Raw genomic sequence first — 24,414 nt, forward strand, 5'->3', positions numbered from 1 at the left:
GTATGTGAAGAGAAATTTTCTCTGGAATCTCTGCTTGAAAATCATATGGAAAATCATAACAAACCAGCAGAATTCACTTGTGTTAAATGTAATATAAATTTTTATAGTGAATCCGTTTATAATAATCATATGATTACACACTCAGAAAATCTTCTTTATGAGTGCCAAATATGTGATCTAAAGTTTTTAAATGAATCTTTATATACTGCACACATGAGAACGCATGTATCTAATTCTTTTAAGTGTGCACTATGTGCAGAAGTATTTGATTCTTTTGAAAAACTTATAGAACATTCAGAAACATTAAAGCATCCAAATGAGGAATGTCTTCACGCTTGTAATATCTGCAAAAAGAAGTTTTTCCTTTCATCTGATCTTTTGTATCATTTTAAAATTCATGACCTATCAGCTCCTCATGTTTGTAATATTTGCATCCGGGGATTTAATAATCAAAAATTTTTCAAGGATCACATGGCATTTCATAGTGAGATGCACCCATACTATTGTGCCTATTGTTCTGAACTGTTCAAAACTGCTTTGGATTTCAAACTTCACCGGAAAACTCATGCGAGTTCATGCATATGTTCTATTTGCAACACTAAATTTCTTTGTAAGGGTTCGCTAAAGAAACATAAGTGCTCAAGGGATTCATTAAACAAAAATTTTGTATGTCATTACTGCAAAAAAAAATTTACTAACAAGTCAAGTTTACAGCGGCATTACAGAGATGTTCATAATGACTTCCACTCATACACAAGCAGTTAGTTATTCTATACCTTCTAATAGTAAAAAAATGTGATTGTCAATAGAATTTCATAACATCTCAGTGTCAGTTTCATATACTTTACAGCTCTTCATTTCTGTTGCAATTTTTTTTTTTTTTTTTTTTTTCTATTTGAAATATGAACGATTGGAATATTATGTTTTCAGCTGCAATTTTAAAAATAACATAAATGTTGAATATTATGACTTGTATTGTTGCGCTAGATCATATTAAACATCTGCATTGAAGTTTTTAAAGATGTTTTTTGTTTTCTTTTAAACATATCAGCATAAAACTGATAAAATTGAAAAAATCTAATGTGCCTTCCATTATTAATTATTAACATTCCCTTTATTAGTTAAATAAAAAGGCTTCTTTTTTTTTTATAAAATTATACTAATGAAAAATTTTTCTGATCATTTTCATTTATTTCACACTCATTAAATTTAGCCAATGTAGATTTTTGTTATTTTTCCATAAAACACACTATGAATTGCATTTCATTGAATTTTGTGAAATACTGATAATTAGTACAGATTTGAAATTAACAGTGAAGTCAAACATTGATTAATCTGAAATAGTGATTCTCCATTGACTTGTATTTATATATTTATGGTGCCTGAATTAGTAAGTAAATACTAATATTACAGTACATTATATATGCAGGGTTGTGTTCCATGGGGTGTTCTCAATCAAAAGAAAACTACACATTTATCTTTCTTACATTTTAATAGATGGACACAGGACTACACGAACATGAAAAAAAGAATAAAAGTATAGGGCTGGTTGCCCTTTATGCAGACATAGAATGTCTATTATTACAAGGTTTTGATAATAAGGTTCCTGATTTACACATGCTCCTTCAACTTTGAAGTCTCACACTTTCTACTCCAAGCCTCTGCTACTCCTGTTTGCCTCGCTTGCATGCTTCATCGTCTAACTGCAACACTACTGCCATCTGCAGACGAGGGTGGGAAAGAGAGAGATAGAAGCACAGGGGCTCATACTACATATATATATATATATATAATGATACTGTAGAATCTAATTTAAATCTTAGTTAATTTTCTAATTTTTATCTTAATTTAACCCATATTAACTTCATGCTAAAATGTCCTCTTATTTTCTGATCCAATTCTAACTTTTTATTTCATTTTATATGCGCTCTATAAAACTGCCAATTTTAGCATTTTCTCATGTTTTGAGTAAGGGAATAAAATTCCCTAATACTTACAACATTCTTTCAAAGATACTTAAGATCCCTTTTCCCAAGTTGACATGAGTAAAAGAAATCCCTATCAAAATCTCATTGTAAAATCACTAAAGGGAAAAATTTCAGTCTCTCGTGTCGTGTTGTACTTCTCTTACTTCTTTTTATCTATATAAATTATGTCTCCTGGGATGAAATAAATCGAAGTACCAAAAAGTTCTTCCTTCTGGTCACACAGAATTTATAGGAAAATATTCAGATGTTCCCATGTCATCACCATGATGGAAAAGTTTATACAGAATGGTTTGCCAATATTTTTGAAAAATGAGAAACAGTTGTTGTTATAGCAGTCACAACATTAATAAATATAAAATAGAATTTTCATTCATTTAGAAAGTGAAACTAAAACTTGATAGGGCAGTAATTTAAGGTCTTCAGTATTGAACAGCTTGAAAAACAAATTTACAGCTATTAAATTTTGATAGATGTAGATAACATAGACGTCATTTTAAGGATACAGATAAAAAATGAATCATATATGTGTGCACACATATATTTTAAAATATGTAAAAATGTGCAATGATTTTTTTTAGAGTGACAGTTTTTTTTAATTATTATTATTTATTTAAGCTAAATCCTTGCTTAAATTCAGCAGTAAGTATCCAAATGCAGAGAAAGTTGTTTGAAATTGTAATCACTGTATCTATCCCTTAAAAAAGAAATTTCTCTTATTTAGAAAGTGAAAATTACTGGAACAGTGGTTGAAAGAAAGGTCTTCATGCTGAGAGGTTGGACAAATCAATCTAAATTACAGCTATTCGTTTAGAGAGACATTGATAAAGAATAATTTCTTTATATATATATATATATTTGGTTTAATTTGAATTTCCTATTAACTTGATTTTTTTTACTTTTGTCTCAATTCATCTGTGTTTTAGATGTAGCTGAATTTGCACTCTCTAAATGCTATGATGTTTCTCCTGTTCCATTTTTGGTTTTAGTTTGAATAAGAAATAATTTCTAGTTGCAATTCCGAAACTATTTCATTTTGTTTTCGTTTTAGTTTCGTTTTCAAAATATTTCTTTGATTGGTTATATATGTATATATATATAAATTGTGAAAAAATATACACTACTTTTTTTAGAATTAGTGTGTTTTAAAGCTTAAATCTTACTTAAATTAAATTTAAAAAATAGAATTTCTTCATAAATTGTAAAAGATTGTTTTAATAAGTCATTAGAATTGTGAAAGTTTCAGTAACTGTATTGTAAGGTTTCATGATTCACAACATTCCTAATTTTTTAAGTATAATAAAAATGTTTATCGTTGGGAAAATTAATTTAATCTGTAATAGTGAAAAATGATTTGATTATCCTTATTCTATTAAAAAAATGAACTAAGTAACCAGAAAAAAAAGGATAATATTTCTTTTAAATTGACAGGGAGCATATTTCATTTCAGTAATAATAATAATAACTACAGAGGCAATCTTATTCTCACAAAGAATTAATTTGGTCACATCAGAATTCAGTTCTTGATGCATGGAGTTGAAAGAAATACATTCATCAGTGCTATTAAATTGGTTGATAAATAATTCCAGTCGAGTTTTGAAATAAGATTCTTAGGATTTATTTACATCTAAAGTTGTTTACTTTGATTTATAATTAAATTTTTTTTTATCTAATTAATGTAATAATATTTTGTATTGGTTTCTAATAATTGTAACTGATAGTACTTTTGAAATTTATTTTTAAGGTTTTCAAATTCATTGTAGCTCCAGTTCAAATGTGCTGGTATTCTTTCTTGTAATTGAGAAATGATATGAAATTTTTTCAGGAAGAGTTTGTTGCATTGTTTTATAAGCAAACACTGTTGTTTTATTCAATATTATTATTATTATTATTATTATTTTAAGTTTCATCCAATTTTGTTTTATCACCTAAATCTTCTATCACTCTAGTCAAAAATATTGAAAGGAAATTAAGTATTTAACTGTTTATTTTTAGCTTAATATTAACTTTTTTTTTTTTTTTTCTATTTTTTTCATTGATAGCATCTCTGTGACAAGAAAGGTAAAACTAACACTGTGATTTAAGACGTTATAATTAGTTGTACATTGTCAATAAAACTGATGGTAAAGTAATTTGACTTGCCAGTCCTTAGAAAAAACTATTATTAAAGTTTAAATCAAGGAAAAGGAAAATAATGTTATTTTGAAGAAGATCGCTGATACCCTATTATTCATTTGCTAAAAAAAAAGCAGATGAATGTAAATACTTAACTGTTTTCATCTTAATAGTAAGGATTTCTTTTTAATATATATCAGTGATATTCACTGATTATCTTTCACTTCTAAATTTTTTGTTATTTTTATTATTTTATTAAAGTTTTCTGAAGTATTTATGAATTGTAATAAGTAATTTATGTTACCAGTATTAATTGAAGGCAGAAGTGTTGTCATTATGTTCATAAATATGTCATTATAAGGTACATCAAGTATGTCATTTAAATAATTTGAAAGTTTTGAGAGATAAAAACAGTTTTCTTTCTTTCTTTTTTTTCTATTAAAAATTATTTTTATATTTATTTGTTAAATTACTATAAGATCAAGTCCCACATATTTTTTAAAAATATGGATTTTTTTTCTCTAAGAAATCTTAATCTATCTTCTTTTTCAGCTTTATAAAATTTAGGTTGATTAAAAAAAAAAAGCTTGTAACATTTTTGTTTGCATTTTCTGACTTTAGTATTAAGTCTAGCTCTTACACTTGTAGAAATTCTGAATGATAGAGAAATTCAAATTGATGGTACTATGGTGAAACAATTATATTAATCTATGGATGGAAGTAAAAATTTCTGATGCAACTTGTTTACCTCTCTGAAGGAAAATAATAATCTTTTTTAAAGAAAAGAAAATAATAAGATGCATACATTTTTTGTAATTTCAGATCAGCTATTTTATTCATAAAATTAAATATGTTTGTAATATATAACTGGTGATTTTTTTTTTCTGATGTAAAATTAAGTGTTTTGTAGGGATATTCAGTGTAGCACAAAAGAGTGACTCTAGTCCTGCATAAGCATTCACAGCAATTGCATGACTACCATCTTAATAGCTATTTGTCTGGTTTGAATCCATGCTTGACGATGACCCTAAATAACCATTATTTTTTTTTTTTTTTTTTTTTTGAGGCTGGTTTCATTGTTTTTACCCCCTTTAATTTTCCATTTTCTTCTATTTTAATGTACTGTAATCTTAAAGCTTATATAAAAATTCTACTTTGGAAGTAGAAACTAAGTTTAAATCCTATTGACCATTACCGGGCATGGTATAACCCTTCCCATGGGAGGAAAATCCCTTCATTAAAATGTTCTAACTTGACCTTCCAAAATTACTATGCCCATCAAAGAAGCAAGATCCAATCATTAAACTGGAAGTTTCTCATTTCAAAACACTCTTGTATTCATAAGGAGTGTGTTCAGATAAATATAATGAATGTGGCAAGGCTTTCAGTACATCATTCATCAAAATATGATTTTATGATTTAACAAAAGATGGATGTATATGTTTGTGTTAAGGATCAGTAGAGTGTTTAAGAAACACTTCTCATTAATTCTAAGAGATAATATTGTATCATTTCATATTATATTTTTTTGAAATTGTTCACCTAAATCATGATAATGTAAAAAGAGTTTTGTGCTATTTGATTATTTGGTGAAGGGGGGGGGACTGATAATATAAATTTAAAATGCACAGGAGCATTAAATAATTGAGCGGTAAATATTTAAATTATGACTTCGTTATAATGCATTAATTTCAAATATTTAAATATTTCCATCACCATTCAATTTTTTTTTAATTGAAATGAATTGTTATCCTCAATGACATATTTGGCAGCTGATTAGTGTCACTATGTGGAAGAGAGGGGGAAACTATCCAAATTGATTAAAAAGAATGTGATTATTCTTGATTCCATTATTCTAAATACATTCATAAAAAATATAAAGTATGTTAATTATATTGGAGTATTGTTCTTTTTTGTATTTCAGTGTTTATAAGTACTGAACCTCTACTTATATATAATATTGTGTACAAACCTGGATAAGTTATAATAATTAAATACATTTTCACAAAGTGTAATCTTCAAAAAATGCTTTGTTTTTTATTTTCATAAATCTACTCATTAAATTATAATTTGAGTCAATCTTATATTTATTGCTCAGTTATTTTATGAAATTGAACTTTATAATCATATTTCCTAATTTTAAAATTGAGTTGTTTTTTTAAAAAAAACAACCAAGAATTTTTATTTTTGAGAATGCTTATATATTGTATCTTTTTGCTAATATAAAAATTGATCTTATATATTTTTATTTTATATTTAGGCTTGGTGATTGATGAACAAACAACAGTACCTGAATCTGGAACAACAGCACCTGAATCTGGAACAACAGCTCCTGACTCTGGAACCACACATAAAATGTTTCGCTGCAACGTTTGTTCTTATTCCACTCGTTATAAATCTTGGATTGTAAAGCATTTTCGAATTCATACCGGTGAACGTCCTTATGTATGCTCTGTATGCCAGAAGCGCTTTACCGCTAGAGGAAATCTTAATGTGCATTTGAGAACCCATTTCAATACTTATAAATTTGATTTTGTTTTTAAATAAAACGTCCTTCTGTTAATAAAACTCTGAAGTTTTTAAAATTATTTCATTGATCATTTTGGGGAAGGAAAGACGAAATTAAAAAAAAAAATTAGTAAGAAAGAGAAACATTCTTTCCTCGTGTTTTTCTCTTGTATTTTCATAAATCACAGTATTTGATATTAAAAAATGCTGTTTTTTAAAAAAAATTTATTTAAATTTCAGACTTATTATAATTTAAATGTTTTTAATATTTTTAGATTTTTTTTAAGTGCACTTACTTATGCATGTATTCTTGTTATTGTGAGAAATTATGTAATTAAAAGTTTGTTCTAAGGAATATTTATATTTTTTCAATTTTTTTATTGCATTTATGTTATCCCCAGTGTATATAAATTATAATTCCAGTGTATATAATTCATAATTAGGCTAAATATTATACTAAACGCTTAATAGTAGTCATGAATTGCATAAAAAAATTGGAACCTTAAGTTTTTCGGTAGTACAATTATTGACTTAATCAACATAACATATAATTATTCATGCCACTTAAAATATTTTTCCAGTTGTAAGTGCATATCTTTTTTTAAGTGTCAGTTTTATTATATAAACAAGATCCATGTCATATTAACATTTTAATAAATATCTTCTCTGAAATAATTAATTAAAAATATTTTTCTATGTAATTATTCAACGTAACTCAAATTTCTCGATAATTTTAAATATTTGTGCAAAACGGCAAACAGTGTAATTTTTTTGTAAAAATTATGCATAAAAAGCAAGTTATTATATCAATTTGATTTTTTTTTTTAATGTATGAAAATTGATTGTAATTAAAATTTGTGTTCTCTAGTTCTTTATAATAATATATACAAATTCTTTATAAATTTTAAAAATTGGCAATTTGTTAAATTTTTTTCATAGCTAAAATTTCTATTCTATTTCATTTCTTTTTTAAAAGTATGTTATTTTAATATTTTTAATTATGTAATGTTCTTATTGTAATATTTAAAGTTCATATTATATATGGTGATGTATTCTATACTCTTTTGTTGAAGAATTTGTATGGAAAAAAGGTTTTTTAAGTTGAAAATTTGTTTTCTTTCTCTGAATGATTTCCTTATTTCTCTAAATACTTTTCATTTTTGTCCTCAAATTTCACTTTTAAATAATTTATTATTTTAGATTAGATAATAACATGGATGTCAGTTTTATATAAATTTAAAATTAAAGATTGCTAGTTGAATCTTTGAAAAGTTATTTTCTTAGCAGAACCTTTAAATCTATGAACACTTTTTGACTCTGCAGATTGAGGGAGACAAAAATGTCAAACGTTTTTTCCCCTTCATCTATTAAACATTTTTTTTTTTTTTTTTTTTTACCTAAGCCTTAATATTTTATACTTGATTCTGTTGAATATAATTACATTTATGTTTGGATGACAAACAATATAATGTAAATTAGTAATTATTAAATGAATATATGGTTCATAAGTATGAAAATTAATGTTTTGATTTAATGACTTTTTTAAATTATTGGAAATGTAATGTATTAAAAAATATTTTGTATTTTATTTATCTAGATTACATTAATTTTAATACTAAAAATATATAGTAACTATTATAGTATAAGATTTTTGTATGAAGCCATAATTTTGTATTTTCCATAAAAGTTGGAAAATTGTAACATTATTATGATTTCAATAAACAGTGATATTTTTTGAACTTTTCTTTTTATCTGCTTTTTCAAATTATAGCAATTTCCAATGTTTTTATTTATTACATTGTATTTCTGATAGTCATTCACCCATCATGTCAATGGATAGCTATAGATTTGTTTTTTTGTACAAATGCTTTTTTTTTTTTAATATCTATTTAGCTCTTAAGCAAATTCTTTTCTACTTTTTAATTTTTTTTTTTAATTTTTTTTTAGCTGAAGCATTACTATATATTTCTGAAGATGAAAGTCATGCTGATCATGAAGGAACCTCAGTTTTCTGTTGCTCTGTATGCTCTTTTTCTTCTCCGACAATCGAGGAGGTTTGCAACCACATGGATTTGCATTCTGATCAGTTCCAATATGTTTGTACTGTATGCAGTGAAACTTTTAATGATAGATCATTATTAAAAGATCATTCTTGCAGCAATTTTCATGAAAGGCCTTTTTCGTGTCAAATATGTGAAGAGAAATTTTCTTTGGAATCTTTGTTTGAGACGCATATAGCTACTCATAATAGACCAGCAGCATTCACTTGTGATAAATGTAATATAAATTTTTATAGTGAATCTGTTTATAATAATCATATGAGGGCTCACTCTCAAAGTCCTTTTTACATGTGCGGAATATGCATTGAAACGTTTTGCAATAAGGCTTTATATGATATACATTTGAGAAAACACACAAATAAGCCCTTTAAATGTGTTATTTGCTCTGAAATATTTAATTCTTTTGGGCTGTTTAGAAAGCACTCGGAATCTTTAATGCACCTAAATGCTGAATGTTTTTATATTTGTAATATTTGTAAAAAGAAGTTTTTTCTATCATCTGATCTTTTGAACCATTTAAAAATTCATGATTTGTCAGCTTGTCATGTATGCAAAATTTGTCTTCAAGGATTTAATGACAAAAAGTATTTTCAGGATCATTTGAAATTTCATAGTGATACACATTCATATCCATGCAATATATGTTGTGAAGTATTCAGAAGTATTGGGGAATACGCTCTACATGGGAGAAAACATGGTAAAAAAAGTCCATATACTTCTTCTATTTCTGAGACTGAACCTCTTCCCAATCCAAATCTCAGCTTTACTATTGCGAGAAAACGAAGATATGAATGCCATCTTTGCAAAAAAGAATTTACCAGAAAGTGTTCTTTGCAAAGACATTACAGAAGAATTCATAAAGACTTCATTTCATGTCCAAATAAATATGATTTGCCTAAAAAGCGAATCGTGAGAAAGTAATTGTAAATAAATGCTTTGTATTCTATTATGTATATGATTTATCCATTTAAAATATCTTTTTCCCCTTATATATTATGGATGAATTTTATATTTACAAGAAAGGAATCTTTATGGAGACATTACAGAAAAATTCATAATGGTTTTGTTTCATGACCAAGCAACTTTCAATTCTTAACAATTTAAAAACTTTTATTTTCTATTAAGTCTTTTTCCTTTAAAATAGTTTTCTATTTGATTAACTTTTATAAAGCTTAAAAACACGCTTATTTTCATGGTTGATATAAATTATACTTTCTTTTAAGTGTTCTATTTAACACACTATTTAAAATATAAATTTAATCTATTAAAAGCAGTATTGCTTACTATATGTATATATTTATGATTAATTATGTCATAAAACTGGCAAATACCTAATTAAAAAAATATTAATACAACAAAGTAGCTACTCTCAAATATTTTGATATCTATTAACTGTACCTTTTCGCTCCTATGGAATAACAGCCTTTGTCACTATATCCATCACTGTTTATATTCAAGTTCAACAAAGTAGCTAACAAAACTGTTAGATCTATCGAAACAAATTTTGAAGGCGGCAAGTATATATTGATTTTAAAAAAATTACTTTTTATAATATGAAATTTATTTAGAGAAAAATACAGCAAAATTGTTAATGCTATGATTTTGAATAATGATTATTTCATCCTAAATAAATGTAGCTAATATAGTTTATTTTATTTTCTTTTTCAATAAACCAATTATTACAAAATGCATTGAAGCTTTCATTGAATTTCGTAGAGTGTAGATAGTTTGTTGAAGATTTGAAAACATCAAATTGAAATATAAAATATCAAGATTTCAGATTAATTAAGGTCTGTGAAATTGAACTTAATTAATCTGGAATATTGGTATTTATAATATTTTTCTCCAACAAATGTAGTAATGTTGATATATATGTATGTAGTTACAAAAAATTTGTAAATTGACACAAGATATTTGTCCCCCTAATAAAACTGTGTAATTTGATAAAAGTTTTTTTTTAAATTAATTATAAGCATATTATTTGCTTGTATTATTATTTCACTATATTTTTTATCTAATATTTAAATGATTTTATTGTAGATAAGCTTTTAAAATATAGATGTTGCAGAATCTGGAGAATTAGGGGCGTACCATACATCTTACTATTTTAGTATGAATGTATCTTTCGCCTCATACAAAAAAAGTGTAAAATAATTCTTCATTTTATATATTGAGTAATCCTATTTTATTGTTTTTAAATTCTAGCCTATTAATTTAATTGTATAATAATCATTGAAATTGAATTAAAATTTTATTATTATTATCTAATTTCCTAAGGAGGAATTTATTTGTTATAAATGTGAATAAAGTGCATTGTTTGATGAATTGAATTTTTTTCATGGTTAAAATGCTTTATTAAATTAGTATTTATTTTGTAAATAAGTAAGTAGTTGAAGACAGTTCAAAATAGATTGTAGTCATTAATGAAATTTTTGAAATCGGTTTGTTTTCTGAGCATATTACAAAAAATTCTTGGTTAGAAGTTTATTTTTTGCCATAGCATGAAGATGATGAAAATATTTTCTACAGAGTAGTACAGTTTATCAATAAGTTTAGAAATTTATATATATATATATATATATATATATATATTACAGTCACTTCATTTATTTACAAAGGGAAATTTCCCTTATTTAGAAAGTGGAACAAAAGAATTGGTAGGTCAGTATGCTTAAACAATTTTCTTAGTATGGGTAGGTTGATTAAATCAGTCTAATTTACGACTATTACATTTTGAGAGAGACATGGATAAAGAAAAATTTATCACATACCATGCATATATATAATATGTAACCATAATTTTTCAAACAAAATCTTGGCCGAAGATAGTGAAGACACTTAGAATTTTTAACTTCGCTTTATTTCATCCCGGAAGGCAGGATTTATGTACAAGCAGAAGTGACGAAACATATCATGCAGAACAAGACAAGAGAAATGAGGAAAAGCTAATGAAAATTTTATCCCTGTGAATATATACTGTGATATTTTGGTAGGAATTTCCTACACATGTCGAATTAAGGTAAGGGAATTATAAAAGAATTTGTTTTTGTGGGAACTGCTGACGAAAGCATTTTTTACAGAGCTTTCTGTTGCATTAAATTAAATCGAAAAAATGGAATGGGATCAGGAAATAAGATAATATTTTAGAATGAAATTAATATGTGCTGAATTGAGCTAAAAATTAGGAAATTAATTAAATTTAAATTAGATTTTAAAATATCATTACATATATATTTGAATCTTACTTGAATTTAAAAGGAGAAAATGAAATTCTTTCATAAATTGTAGAAATTTATTTTAATACCAATGGTTAAAATTATACAAAAAAATTAATCATGTTAAGATTTCTGGTTACAACACCTATATATTACTGCTTGTTTTATTAAACAGTAGTATAAAATTTTATATCAGTGAAATGGCAATTTAATTTGCAGCACGAAAGAAAAAGATATTCTATCAATAAATGCAACTGAAAAAAAGATGTTAGCTCTTTTAGCACGATGATAAGTTTTTTTCATCAAATAAAATAATTGCTTAAATTTATTTGGTCATATTAGAATGCAGCTCTTGATGTAATGGATTGAAAGAAGTACAATTATCAGTTCTATTGGGCTAGTTAATAATTATTTCGAATTGAGTTTTGAAATCAACTTTATTGGATTTATTTATAAGTTATTAATTTTATTTTTTATCTTTATTAAAAATCTAATTATTGTTATGTTGTCTTACCCAAGTTTCAAAACAAATACTTCTAATAACTGAAGCCCTAGTTCCTTTTAACTTTATTTTCAAGCAAAAGGATTTTTACCTTCGTTTTGACTCTACTGTGCCTCCAATTCAAATATATGGATTCTCTTTTTAAAAAGGAGAATATATGAGATTTCTTCAGTTATATATGAGTATTCCTGGGAATATTAATTTTTTTTTTTCCTAAAAACAAACACCGTTGTGTAATTTGATATCATTGTTTCTTTTGTCTAATTTTGTTTTAGATCACTTCCTTAAACCTCCTATCGTTCATTAGTCAAAAATATTGAGATGTATTAAATATCTGTTTATTTTCAGTTTAATATTAACTATTTCGTCTTATTTTTATCAATTTTTAATGACATAAAACTATCTACATTGTGATTTAAAATTGTATTACTGTGCAAATGTAAATGAAACTGATGGTATATAGACAAAATAATTTGACAACTGTGCTTTGAAGAGAAATTCTATTAATATAGCTTTTGTGAAGGAAAGTGGTTTTATTTTTATTAGATCACTCGTCTCTGTAAATTTATTTGTTCATAAAATTAAATATTTTGAAATATATCAATGTTGATTTTGTTTTCTGATATAAAATTAAATATTTTCGACTATAATTGAAGAAAAGATTCTATATTCTTAGAAAACTATAATTCAAGTAATTTGTTTTAATGTTTATTTGCTATATATCTAAAAAAAATTTAAAAGCCAATGAGAGGAATCTTCCTACATAATTTTATATCTTTTTTGACTAAATTTTTGAATGTACCATTGTTTATATTATTCTTACCCCTTCCTGTAAAATGATGAGTACAGTTCGTCATTGGTTTTTCATCCCATACAGTTACAAGTTATGCTCGTCATGCGACTGAAGTTATTGTTCAATTTAATAATAAATTTGGTTTAAAATTTCTAGTGTACTGAATCCAGCAAAACTTTTATTACTTAAATTGATATCATAAATCACTGTCACATATTGTTTACTGTTAGATTGTCTTGGTACAAGTCCAGCCAAATTATTGTTAGTCAGTGGATTTCATTCTTAAATATTTTCATCTACTAAGACCGATGTTTTAAATAAAACAAGTTCTGAAATCAACACCGTAATGAATTTGAGTAGTGTAAACTATGAAGATCACTAGGTGATTGGTGGAATTCTGAAAAATCAGAGGAAATAAGCATACATTTACCTGATACTGATAATGAAACTAATAATAATGAAATATTAAAACTACAAAACGTACTATGCGACTAATGAGTGATTTTAGTGAATGCGCTGGAGTTATAGACACATCGTTAGAAGAATGGATTTGGAGAAAAATAGATTACGTGCCTGAAATTCAAAAACAAAATTTTAAAAATACGGGAGTTCTGGCGTAAATGCGCACACTAGGGGTTAATCCAAAGTCATTAGAGAATTACCACACATCAAAAGAAGCAATCTGTAGAAAAGTTTATGTATATTTTGCTTGTGATAAAGGATCATTTGAGAAGAAATGTTTCATCAAACACTCAGTAACTCAATTGTTGTTTTTTTTAAAATTAAATTCTTTAAAATAAAAAAAACATTTTTTCTCCTAAAATATAGCAATTTTAAGTAGATAAAATATGACCATATTTTTTCAAGCTTTCAAATGCATATTCTTGATAAACGGATGAAAAAAATTATCTTTAGTTTTTATTTAATCAAAAATTTTAACTTTTGAATAAACATTTTTAGATGTATTCTTTTTAGTCACATTTTCTTGAAAGGAAGTTGAATTTAGGCGAATGCACTGGCAACAGTAACTATTTCGAGTAATACATATGAAGAACCTATACCTCTTACCATTCCCACAGTTGGATTAATGTTTTATTTTAAAGCAATATGTGAATTATTGTGGAAATGATTTCATAATTTCAAAATCTAGCCAAGTAACACTTGCCTTTCATAATTTCCATACAATACAAGAAACAGAATATTAAATCCTCAGTGTTAGATTTAATGTCCTTCAGCCACAAAGCTAAGGACATTTTATCACTATGACCAACTTAAAGTTAATTTGTCTAAAATTGCACCCCAAGATAGAACTATTCTCTAAAACTAATCATTATCAGAATATGTGATTAATAAAATGAAGCAAAGGCAAAATTTAAAAATGTTCTAAGCCAAAACTGTTCTTAGAGTGAATATTAAAATTGCTTTAAAAAGTAAAACCAAACAAAATTTTGGGATACGAAAAAATGAGGGAGAAAGAGAAGATTGGCCATTTTCTCAGTAATGAGTTATTAGGAAAATTAATAAGATAAAAACAAGAGTTATAAAATTATTTAATTTTAGATAACAATTAAAGATTTAAACAGCTGATTGATTAAAGATGCTCAACAAAAAAATCACCAAATTTTGTTTATTAATGACATTTATCATCTTATTTTTAACACTCAAGCATTAATTCTCAAACAAAATTACAAAGAAATATTTATTTCAAAAATGTATATAAAAAAACATGGCACTCATAACATTACAAAAAAATTAACAGACCAGCTAATAATACAAATATAAAATTTTCTTGCAATGTAATATCATGATAGAGATAAAACCATGTTACAAAAGATTTATGACTAGACAAAATTATAAAAACTTCTGTACATCCATATTTTAATCATGCATGCAGTTTTTTTTTTAATAAATAGAAGCATATATATAATTGTTTCCTTAAAATATTAACATTTATATAAAAATGAAAAACTAATACTTTTCTCTAATGAAAATTTAAATTTTCTGATTATCTTTTCCAGATGTTTAAAAATTCTTAATTAAACAAAAATTAATATAATCACCATTCCCTTTACATTGGCCCAATTGTTTTAAACATTTAAATTAATATAAAGAAAATTACACAATCCTCTAAACTAGGAAAACTTCTCTTATTAATAAAGCATATTTCAATTAATAACTTGAATATGAATAATAAAACACACTGTATACATCAAATGGGAAAATAAAATCAGTCATAAGTATTACTACATCAATAAATTGCAGATAGAATTTTTCAATAATTAAAGTCTTTCAAAGACCAGTTTTTTTTTTAAAAAAACAACAATAAATTTAAATCAATATTAAGAAAACTGAACATTTCTCAAAACTGGAAAAAGACTGATTAAAAAACAATTTAAATATGAATTATGAAATATGCTGTATTTACATAAAGGGAAAATATAATCTTTCATTAATATTGCTTCATTAATAAAGCACATTTAAAAAAATTACAAACTTTCACATATATTTTTTATCAGCAATAAAACACTACATCTTGAGCACCATAAAAAAATATCACTTTTTAGAAGATTCAGTGTTTATATTATTAATTCACATTAAAATCCAACAAACTGCTTTAAAAACAGTACTTAGACTTAAAATAATATTTATTCAATCAGTATTAGTTTTCTGATTGTTAATTTAATACAATATAAAATTGGAGTACAATTCTGTTAATTCACCAGTAACTAAGTTGTAAAATTGTTAAAAAAATTCATCATACTGAGAAACAGTTTGCTGCATTTGGTGCACTGCACACATTTTGACAATGACTATAATAGCAGCGAAACAATATTTTGTACCATCTCTTATGCTTAGTGTATATCACTACTGAGCTCACAGGAAAGTATTAAAATTAGTCTCTCAAAATATCAACGTTAGTATAGGTAGTTTCCGTTACACAAAACGTTAGAAAAATGTAAAAGCATATTAGATGCTATACCAGTTTTACCAGTAGATATATCTCTTCAGAAACAAGATATATAATAAGAGTAATAGAGTTTCCTTATTATAACTGCACAAATTTTGAATATTATTGTTCCAGTAAAGATTGTATTTCATATCAGCGTTTTATGTTTAGTGTACATAATCATTGAGTTAATGAAAAAATATCATTTTTTTTTCTAAAATATAAATTTTAGCATAGATTGATATACAAAACATCAGAAAAATGTATCAAAATATTAGGTATTATCCCAATTTTAATAGCAGATGACGAGGATAATTTGTTTAGTATTTTTTCTGAAACAAGATGCTTGGGAAATCCAAGGGTAGCAACTTGCTGATTCAAATTAACACAAAAATATAAATAAGACTTTGTTATGGTTGATATATGAGCAGTGGTTTCAGTCTTTGGTTTCCAACATTCTTGACAATGATGGCTAGAGGATGATAAAATAATCCTATGATTAATCCTTTTATTTTTGGCTTTAAATATTGAAGAATGCCTCACCTTAAAATCTGACTTATCAGCAAGCTCAAATTTTTCAGTGTATTTTTTGCTTAAGTTGCTCACTGTCATTCCATCAATATCCTTTTCTTCATTTAATGGATCAGAATTTTTCCCAGCTAATGATGGTGAATTAATTTCATTGCAAATAATAGTATTGTTACAGTCATCATCTTTGAAGAGATGTGTGCTATTTGAATGAATTAGCAGAGATTTTTCAGAATATGCATCAAATTTATCAGGTAAAGATTCACAAGAATAATAAACTTCCTCTGAACTTTTTGAATTACAAGATTTATATGAATTTATGCTAATAGAACTTTCATTACCTTCTTTAACAAAAGGTTTGGCTAGTAATAATGCAGTATCTAATTTGATATCACTTTCTTTTTCTAAAAGACATGAATCATTCCTTTCAACTAAAATTTCTTCCTTGATATCAAATTTTTCATGCGAGAATAAATTCATTTTTTCTTTTAATGAGACAACTGCAGCCTCTGATATTTCAGAGCAAGTTGCCTTTATATGAGATAAAAAATGTGAACTGCTATGGTTTCTTCTATGATTATGGTAATTGAAGGTTTTCTTTCCTTTGCTTAGAATTGTTAATTTCTTTGAACAAACAGTAAATGAAAATGCTTGCACAAATATAAAGGCTAGACCAGAACAGATTTTTGTATAACTGAAACCCAAATTTAGAGTAAATAATTCATTTATCAACATATAAAATAGTGTTAAAGTTTTTTCAGAGAAACAGAAAGCTTCTCGTAAGCTTTTTACGAAGTCAAAGGTTTTAGCTATTTTTTTCCTTTTTATTTCAAATTTTTGTGATATTAACAATTTTTGCATTAAAGTATGTGTAAAACCACAGAAACAAGAATAAATAGCACCAAGATGTTTTTGCACAATAGGAGAAAAATTGTTCATAACAAAATTTTCAATAGTAATATTTTCTTTAAACAGAACAGTTTCTTCAGGATTGAGTGGATATACCAATGTTGCAACACAAACAGAATCTTCTGATTCAACATATGGGATGTAGAGTAGTACTATACTATCTTTGATTGGAGTTATTTTTGTATTTTCAGAAAAAATTACCTCAGATTTAAAAAATACTTCATTTTGTTTAAATGTATTTATTGTGATAGCTATTCCATCATTTTCCGATGCTACACTTACTTTACCAAACACAAAAGAGGAATGAAAGTACCATGGATGTAAAATAAGAGCATTGTTTTCATTATGATCTTTCCTCGGAGTAAACAGGTTAACGTCATCCACATTTTTAAAATCACACAGATTTCCTTCCTTGCTATCTTTTAATGGCATGGAGTGAGATACAAGTGTAACTGTTTTGTTCAACGAATTTTCAAATACATCTTGGGACAAATTATCAGACTTCTTAGAGATAGTATTCTTCATTTTTGATGATAATTTGGTATCTAAATCTGAAAAAGGGCTGGAATTGTCTTTAATTTGGGATTTTGTACTCAAATTTTTTTCAAGAACCAAGAAATCAGCATTACAGTTTCTTAAATTGCAAGTCCTTGAAGTTGTATTAAATGAATTGTCTCTTAGTTTTACTTTTTCCATGTATGCTTTAATGTCAACATTCAAATTAAATTTATTTTTCTTCAATGATTGTTTAATGACTTTGATACGTGTAGCTTGCCAAAATATATACTGGTCAACTGCTTCATCACAATATATAGCATCAAATTCAACTATGTCACGGATACTAAGGTAATCATTTAAATCTTCAGTCTCACAGATATGTTTTAAAGCTGTTTTGTATATGTAGATAATAAAGATACCTTGGAATTCATTAGAAAAAGTAACAACACATTGAATCAAACCATTGGATTTTGTTAGTTCAGATATTTCACCAGTCCAGCTGTATAATGTTCTGCCAAGAGCTCTTGACACAAGTAAACCAATTGGAACTGATCTTGATAGATTTCCATTCAATTCTTCGATATCTATTATTTGATTACCATACTTTTTTCGGAATTTTTTCCGAAGTTTAACTTTATTTTTCTCGCATTTAAAAATTGAACAAACATGAAGAACACAAAATAAAAATAGTGGATTTGAAATTGCACAGGAAGGAATAAATTTTTCATGGAATATTACTTCATTATACGTCAGTTCATTTATATTTTGCAGATAGCTTTGAAAGTACTGAACAACTGTTTTGTATGCATGATCTTCAAATCCTAAAAGTCCATGAAATTGACGGATAATGACTGAATTATTTGAATCAAGATGAAAGTAAGGATATTTTTTCAATATTACAGTTAAATCTTTCTCTTCAATCCTTATAATGTTGTTCAAGTTGAGGTTATGACATATATCTTTAATACAGCATATCCCTCTCAACACTGAGTCAACTATTTTACTTATCAAAAGATCTTTATATATAGCTCGTTTAAAACATTCACCATTAAGTGACAGGTTTAAAACCCCTTCCTTGACATTAAATATTGGTGTTGTAGTAAATAACATGGTACCAATTTTTTCAGCCAAGTCTTCACCACTAAACATATTAACAATGCCATAAATATCATGGTTAAAAAACTGCAAATGTTTTCCAACATTGACCACACTTTTTGGCCCTTCTGCTTCAATAAGTGCAACCAAAAAATAAATATATTCAATCACAGCATTATACAAATATAGAGCTTCATTAGCATTTTCTTCATCCATTTTAATTATTGACTCTGAACAAACTTTTCGCCATAAGATATCAGCAATCATCAAGAATCAGATATCTAAAAAAAATTTAAAAAGTATTAGAACTTTTGAATTTTTAAATGTTAATGGGATAAAAAATTATAATCAATGAAAAGATTTAATTAATTATAATCAATGAAAGATACTCTAAATTTTAAAATCTATCTTTTAAACTTTTATTTTGCTTAATCTTACATTATTTAAAATTAAGGTCTGATTAAGAATATAATTATTTAAATGCAATATAACTAAACTCAGTGGTAAAACAGCCATGTGGGCCAAGGCCTACAGTGCCCATATCTGCTTTTTTGACTGAGGGCCCTGGGGTGCAAAGCATATATCCCGGTTAGGTGGTCAGCCTAATGTGGTTAGTTCCCAAGCATGCTTGGTCCTCAGTTTATCGACACACTGAAGGGATGAAAGGCTGAGCCAACCTTGCACAGGCAAGGATCGAACCTCAGACCTGTGCATTGGGAGTGCTACCACTATGCCACTGGACTTTTTACCCGTAATATATAAAGTACAAAATTCACTTACATAATATGCACATGTAGAAAGTTAAATAATTATACTGTGATTAATTTTGTATGAATACTTATAATGTTATTTTTAATTACACCTATCATTATTAAAAAGTATTTTTATCATCTTCTTTGAATTCTTAAAATTTTAAAACTTTTGCAGAGATAGATGTATTTGTCTATTAATTGCATTCCAGTATTTAGCAAAATAAACCATCAAATATGTCACGTTTATTGCAATCAGCTATAAATCACCAAAAAAATCCCACCAAAGATATTTTGATAGTGTTTTGAACTACGTTTGCCAATAATATGTGGTAAACGCACAAGTATCCAAAATGATTTTTAGTTACAGAATAAATAGTGATTATTAGTTGTAAAAGGAAAATTGCCTACTTAGCTTAATTCATCAATCATTAAGTTTATAATTATTTAAAAATAGTTATTTTTTTACAACCTTATCGAAATTTTTTTTGACATAATAATAGTTGTAATCCAGATCAGTAAAGCAATTCAATAGTATTAGTAACAAGATCACAGGGTGTACTTTCAGAGGTAAAGATAACTGAAATGGGAAGGGAATACAAAGAAAAGAGAAAAAAAAAATATTTGAAAAACTTATAATAGAAAACAAATTCATTGAAAAAAAGTATCATTTAAAAAAATAAATACATAATGCAAAGGATATTTTGTTACCAAGTGACTTAACCGTTTCATTACTGACCCATCCATGCAAATTCTATTCTAGCAGGTCAGTCTCTATTTCGAAGGAGGGATTCAAATTACAAAACGAGGACATCCTTGATGATAACTCATTTTACAATCTGCATCTCTCATTCGAAACAGAAATCGGCCTACTAGGTTAGAACTTGCACAGCCAATTGGGCCAGATTAGTAATGAAAGAGTTTAAACTTTACAGAAATGATTGTTTCTTTTCAAAACAAAACAAAAATAAATAAATAAATAAAATTACAAGATGTTGCTTTATTGTGGTCCATTTCAAGAAAATAATTTTTCATATCTAATAATGATAATTTCAGCAGGTGTCTTCTTTTTCAATCTTCTTTTCTCAGTGATTTAGACATAAATAAATTTTGTTTTCATAGAGAAAGAAAAAATTCTTTTACTTAATTCCTTAAAAATAGGATTAGTTTCCCTATCAAAATTCATGAAATTTTTAATTTGATTATTATTTTCTTTAAAAAAAACTTGCAAAATAAAAATCAGAAAGGATTTTTGAGAGTTTCATAAAATTATTGAATTAATTTTGACAATGTCCACACCTTTCTTGTTTCAAGGGTATAATACAACATACTTGTAATATAAGTGCTAGGATAATTAATTTTGAAAATCATTTATCTTTCCTATTGATCCATTTCCATAAGGCATTCAATTTCATGAAAAGGTTGGCGAAAATCTGGAATAATCAGAGTTTATCACACACCTATACCACTGTGCTTCATTACCTGAAATATAACCTTCACAAATGCATCAAGTAAAACTTTTCCATCAAAGAAAACCACCTCAGAGCAGCTGAAGGACATTTGCCTGAACAATGTGTAGTGCATTCAATTACCATTCATCTTTGTGAACGCATTCAACATTTAAATGTAAAATTAATTGACAAACTTTTTCACAAAAGAGATATTATGAATACTTGTATTCTTATTACGAATAGATCACATGTATACATCTCTCATATGTCTTGAGGATAGATAGTTACCAATCAATCTCAATCATAACAATATTTCCTTTTTTAGATTCTAATATATCTGTTTATAATTTAGTATCTTTCTCTAAGACTAGTAATATTTAACTCTTCTGATTTGCAGCTATTTTTTACTCATGATATTTTGCCTTAATGAAGCAATACTTTATTTTTTCAAGCATCATTTATAATTTTAAAAGATTTATTTTGCAAGATAACTGGAAATTTATTAAAAATATCATAAATATAATATCACTAATACAAAGCTGTATCTTAAAACAGCTTTGTATTATTGGGGAAAGTTTTTAACCAGAAGAATCTATTGTCTCTAAAGAATAAGTAATAATTTCACAATTCGCAATAATAGAGAAATGTTTCTTAAAAACAACTGCAATTAGGAATACTTAGTTGCTTTGTGAAATTTCATATGATAATTCCTGCAATTTATAGAATATTCTAAAAATGATAAACTTATCATAATATATATATATATATATCTGAATTTATTTTATATGCAATCATATATAAAAAAATTTAATTTTGACAAATTTTTTAAGTAATTTTAAATAATATAGCAAATAATAATGGTCACTAAATTTGACAAGCAGTATCATGTTCCACTACAATGGTGATGTTTTGCTAATAAACAATCCCCAATATCTATCTCCATACAATCATTCCAGTGTCCTTAACATTGTGAAATGATTATGGTAATTCTGTGCTAACATGGTAGGGAGTAGAGAAAAAAAAATCAACATGTTTTACAGATGTGAATTGTATAAGATTCATTTTTAAGTCATTCTGAAAGATAAATAATAATAATGTGTCCGAATAAGAAAATATAATGTGCCCATTAAATAATATAAAAAATTAGCTAGTATTTAAGCTTCAAACACCATTTTATATTTTCTCGTTTTGAGCATTTTTCTTTTCCAAGTAGTAACAAAAAATTTTCATATATATTTCATCTATATATATATATAAAATTCTTCTACGGCATATCTCATTAGCATTAAAGGTTATTACAAGCATTTACAAGGAATTTTAAAAAAATTAAACCAGCTTTAGTATACAATTAAATTATCTAAATACATATAAAAAGATTTAGTTCTAAATACAGCAAAATATTATATTTTTCAACAAATATCAAAATTTAAATCAAAAATAATTTTAGAAAGGTAAATAATTTTAGAATTAATCTCTAATATTACAGAATAGTTCTAGCATATATTTAAAAATTTTATCTGTAAATCCATACGGCTATGCTCATTCTTAACTAGAATCATTAAAATAAAGAAAATTAGATAATTTCATGATATATTCTTTCCTAAAAATTTATCGACTTAAAAATATAAAATATTTTTAAAATGTCAAGTAGCAACAAATCACAAAAGAATACGATTCTTAAATTCATGTTCATGTGCATCAACTTCAGTAATTTAAAATGCTCATAATTTTAGTTAATAATAATAATAGTTAATAAGTTAATAATAGTTTAAAGACATTCAGCCAAAAATTGAATAGAACAATAAAATTATAACTAATTGAAAAAATAATGATTGATTTAAAAAAAACGAACGAATCGTGCATGCACAATAATCCATGATTGCGGGTATTCCCCCTGAAAGATAAATCTAAAATTTAACTCAATATTTGCTCTTAAAATTTTTAAGACTTTTTTCATGAATTTAATTCGTAACAACTGAAATATTATATTCAAAGCGAGGATAAATAATTCTACTAATATGAAAATACCTATTATAACAACATGAAATCTATTTTTATAGTAAACTTATAGTCTACTTACTAAAATGAAACATATCTATTCAAAACACATCATAAAAAGGAAATAAAAAGAAAATTATAAAGAAATTTAAAATATTAATCCCAAATTGAAATTTAAAAAAAAGATTTTAATTATTTTTTACAAATACTCATTTCAATCCTAAGTTAGTACATTTAAAGTTTGTCGATAATATAGACGATCATTTAAATTTCATTTAACTTACCAAAAATTTCATCCCAATGAATTACTAATTCAATAGGATTCAAACTTACGCAAAATTTGAACTATATTTATAACTGGTAAAAATTTTCATATTGCGAGATCAAGCAAAATTACTTTCGCAGCACAAATTTCAAAACAGATAAAACAGACGCGAACTGAAACCAAACTCAAATTTCTGCGTATTACTGTTGCCAACATCTATCAGAAATATAGTTTAATAAAGAAAAGCAATTAGCTACAATTCGCCTCTCAGATAGCATTGTAACTAAAAAAAATAAAAAAAAACTTGAAGAGGTTGTTAAAATTCAGAAACGCTATATAATTAGACACACTTAGCGAATCAGCTAATATCTTTCTTTTATTTTAGGTCAAACAAGCTAGTTAATTCCTCAAAGCCCATTTTGCGCATTTCTATTCATTCATGCACATTTCACCAACCATTTTCACCAAAAGTATAACATCCAATCCAATTTGAATTGGATTGGATGAATGATGATCCAATTTGAATTGAATCCTGTCCAATCCAATTTGAATTGGATTGGACAGGAGGAGAAGGTGGAAAAGAATTTGCACTAATGATAGCCAATCACACACTATTACCATGTGCTTTACTATTTGAGTCTCAATAAATGTATCCAAAGATCCCACTTCCATCTAAAACAAAACAAAACAAAAAAACACCATTTATTATCTTTATAGATAACCTCACATTATTGCGAAAATGCACCAATTTCATCTTGGAATTTTCTACATATCTAACCAATTTTTGAACAAAAAA

General features: G+C 26.1%; 1 protein-coding gene across 1 annotated transcript; it reads right to left on the bottom strand.

Annotated features, from left to right (window-relative positions):
• Positions 1-14,935: 14,935 nt before the first annotated feature.
• LOC129972795 (uncharacterized) lies at positions 14,936-23,775 on the bottom strand. The gene is made up of 2 exons (XM_056087066.1): positions 23,638-23,775; positions 14,936-19,436 (listed from the first exon to the last, which is right to left on the bottom strand). The coding sequence occupies exon 2, from the start codon at positions 19,420-19,422 to the stop codon at positions 16,354-16,356; it is 3,069 nt and encodes a 1,022-aa protein (XP_055943041.1). The 5' UTR covers positions 19,423-19,436; positions 23,638-23,775; the 3' UTR covers positions 14,936-16,353.
• Positions 23,776-24,414: the final 639 nt, after the last annotated feature.

The sequence above is a fragment of the Argiope bruennichi genome, chromosome 6 (assembly GCF_947563725.1).
Source record: "Argiope bruennichi chromosome 6, qqArgBrue1.1, whole genome shotgun sequence".
Classification (NCBI taxonomy): Eukaryota; Metazoa; Arthropoda; class Arachnida; order Araneae; family Araneidae; genus Argiope; species Argiope bruennichi.

Excerpts from the sequence above, each read along its gene's own strand:
- LOC129972795 (XM_056087066.1), bottom strand. The coding sequence starts at position 19,422 with ATGATTGCTGATATCTTATGGCGAAAAGTTTGTTCAGAGTCAATAATT.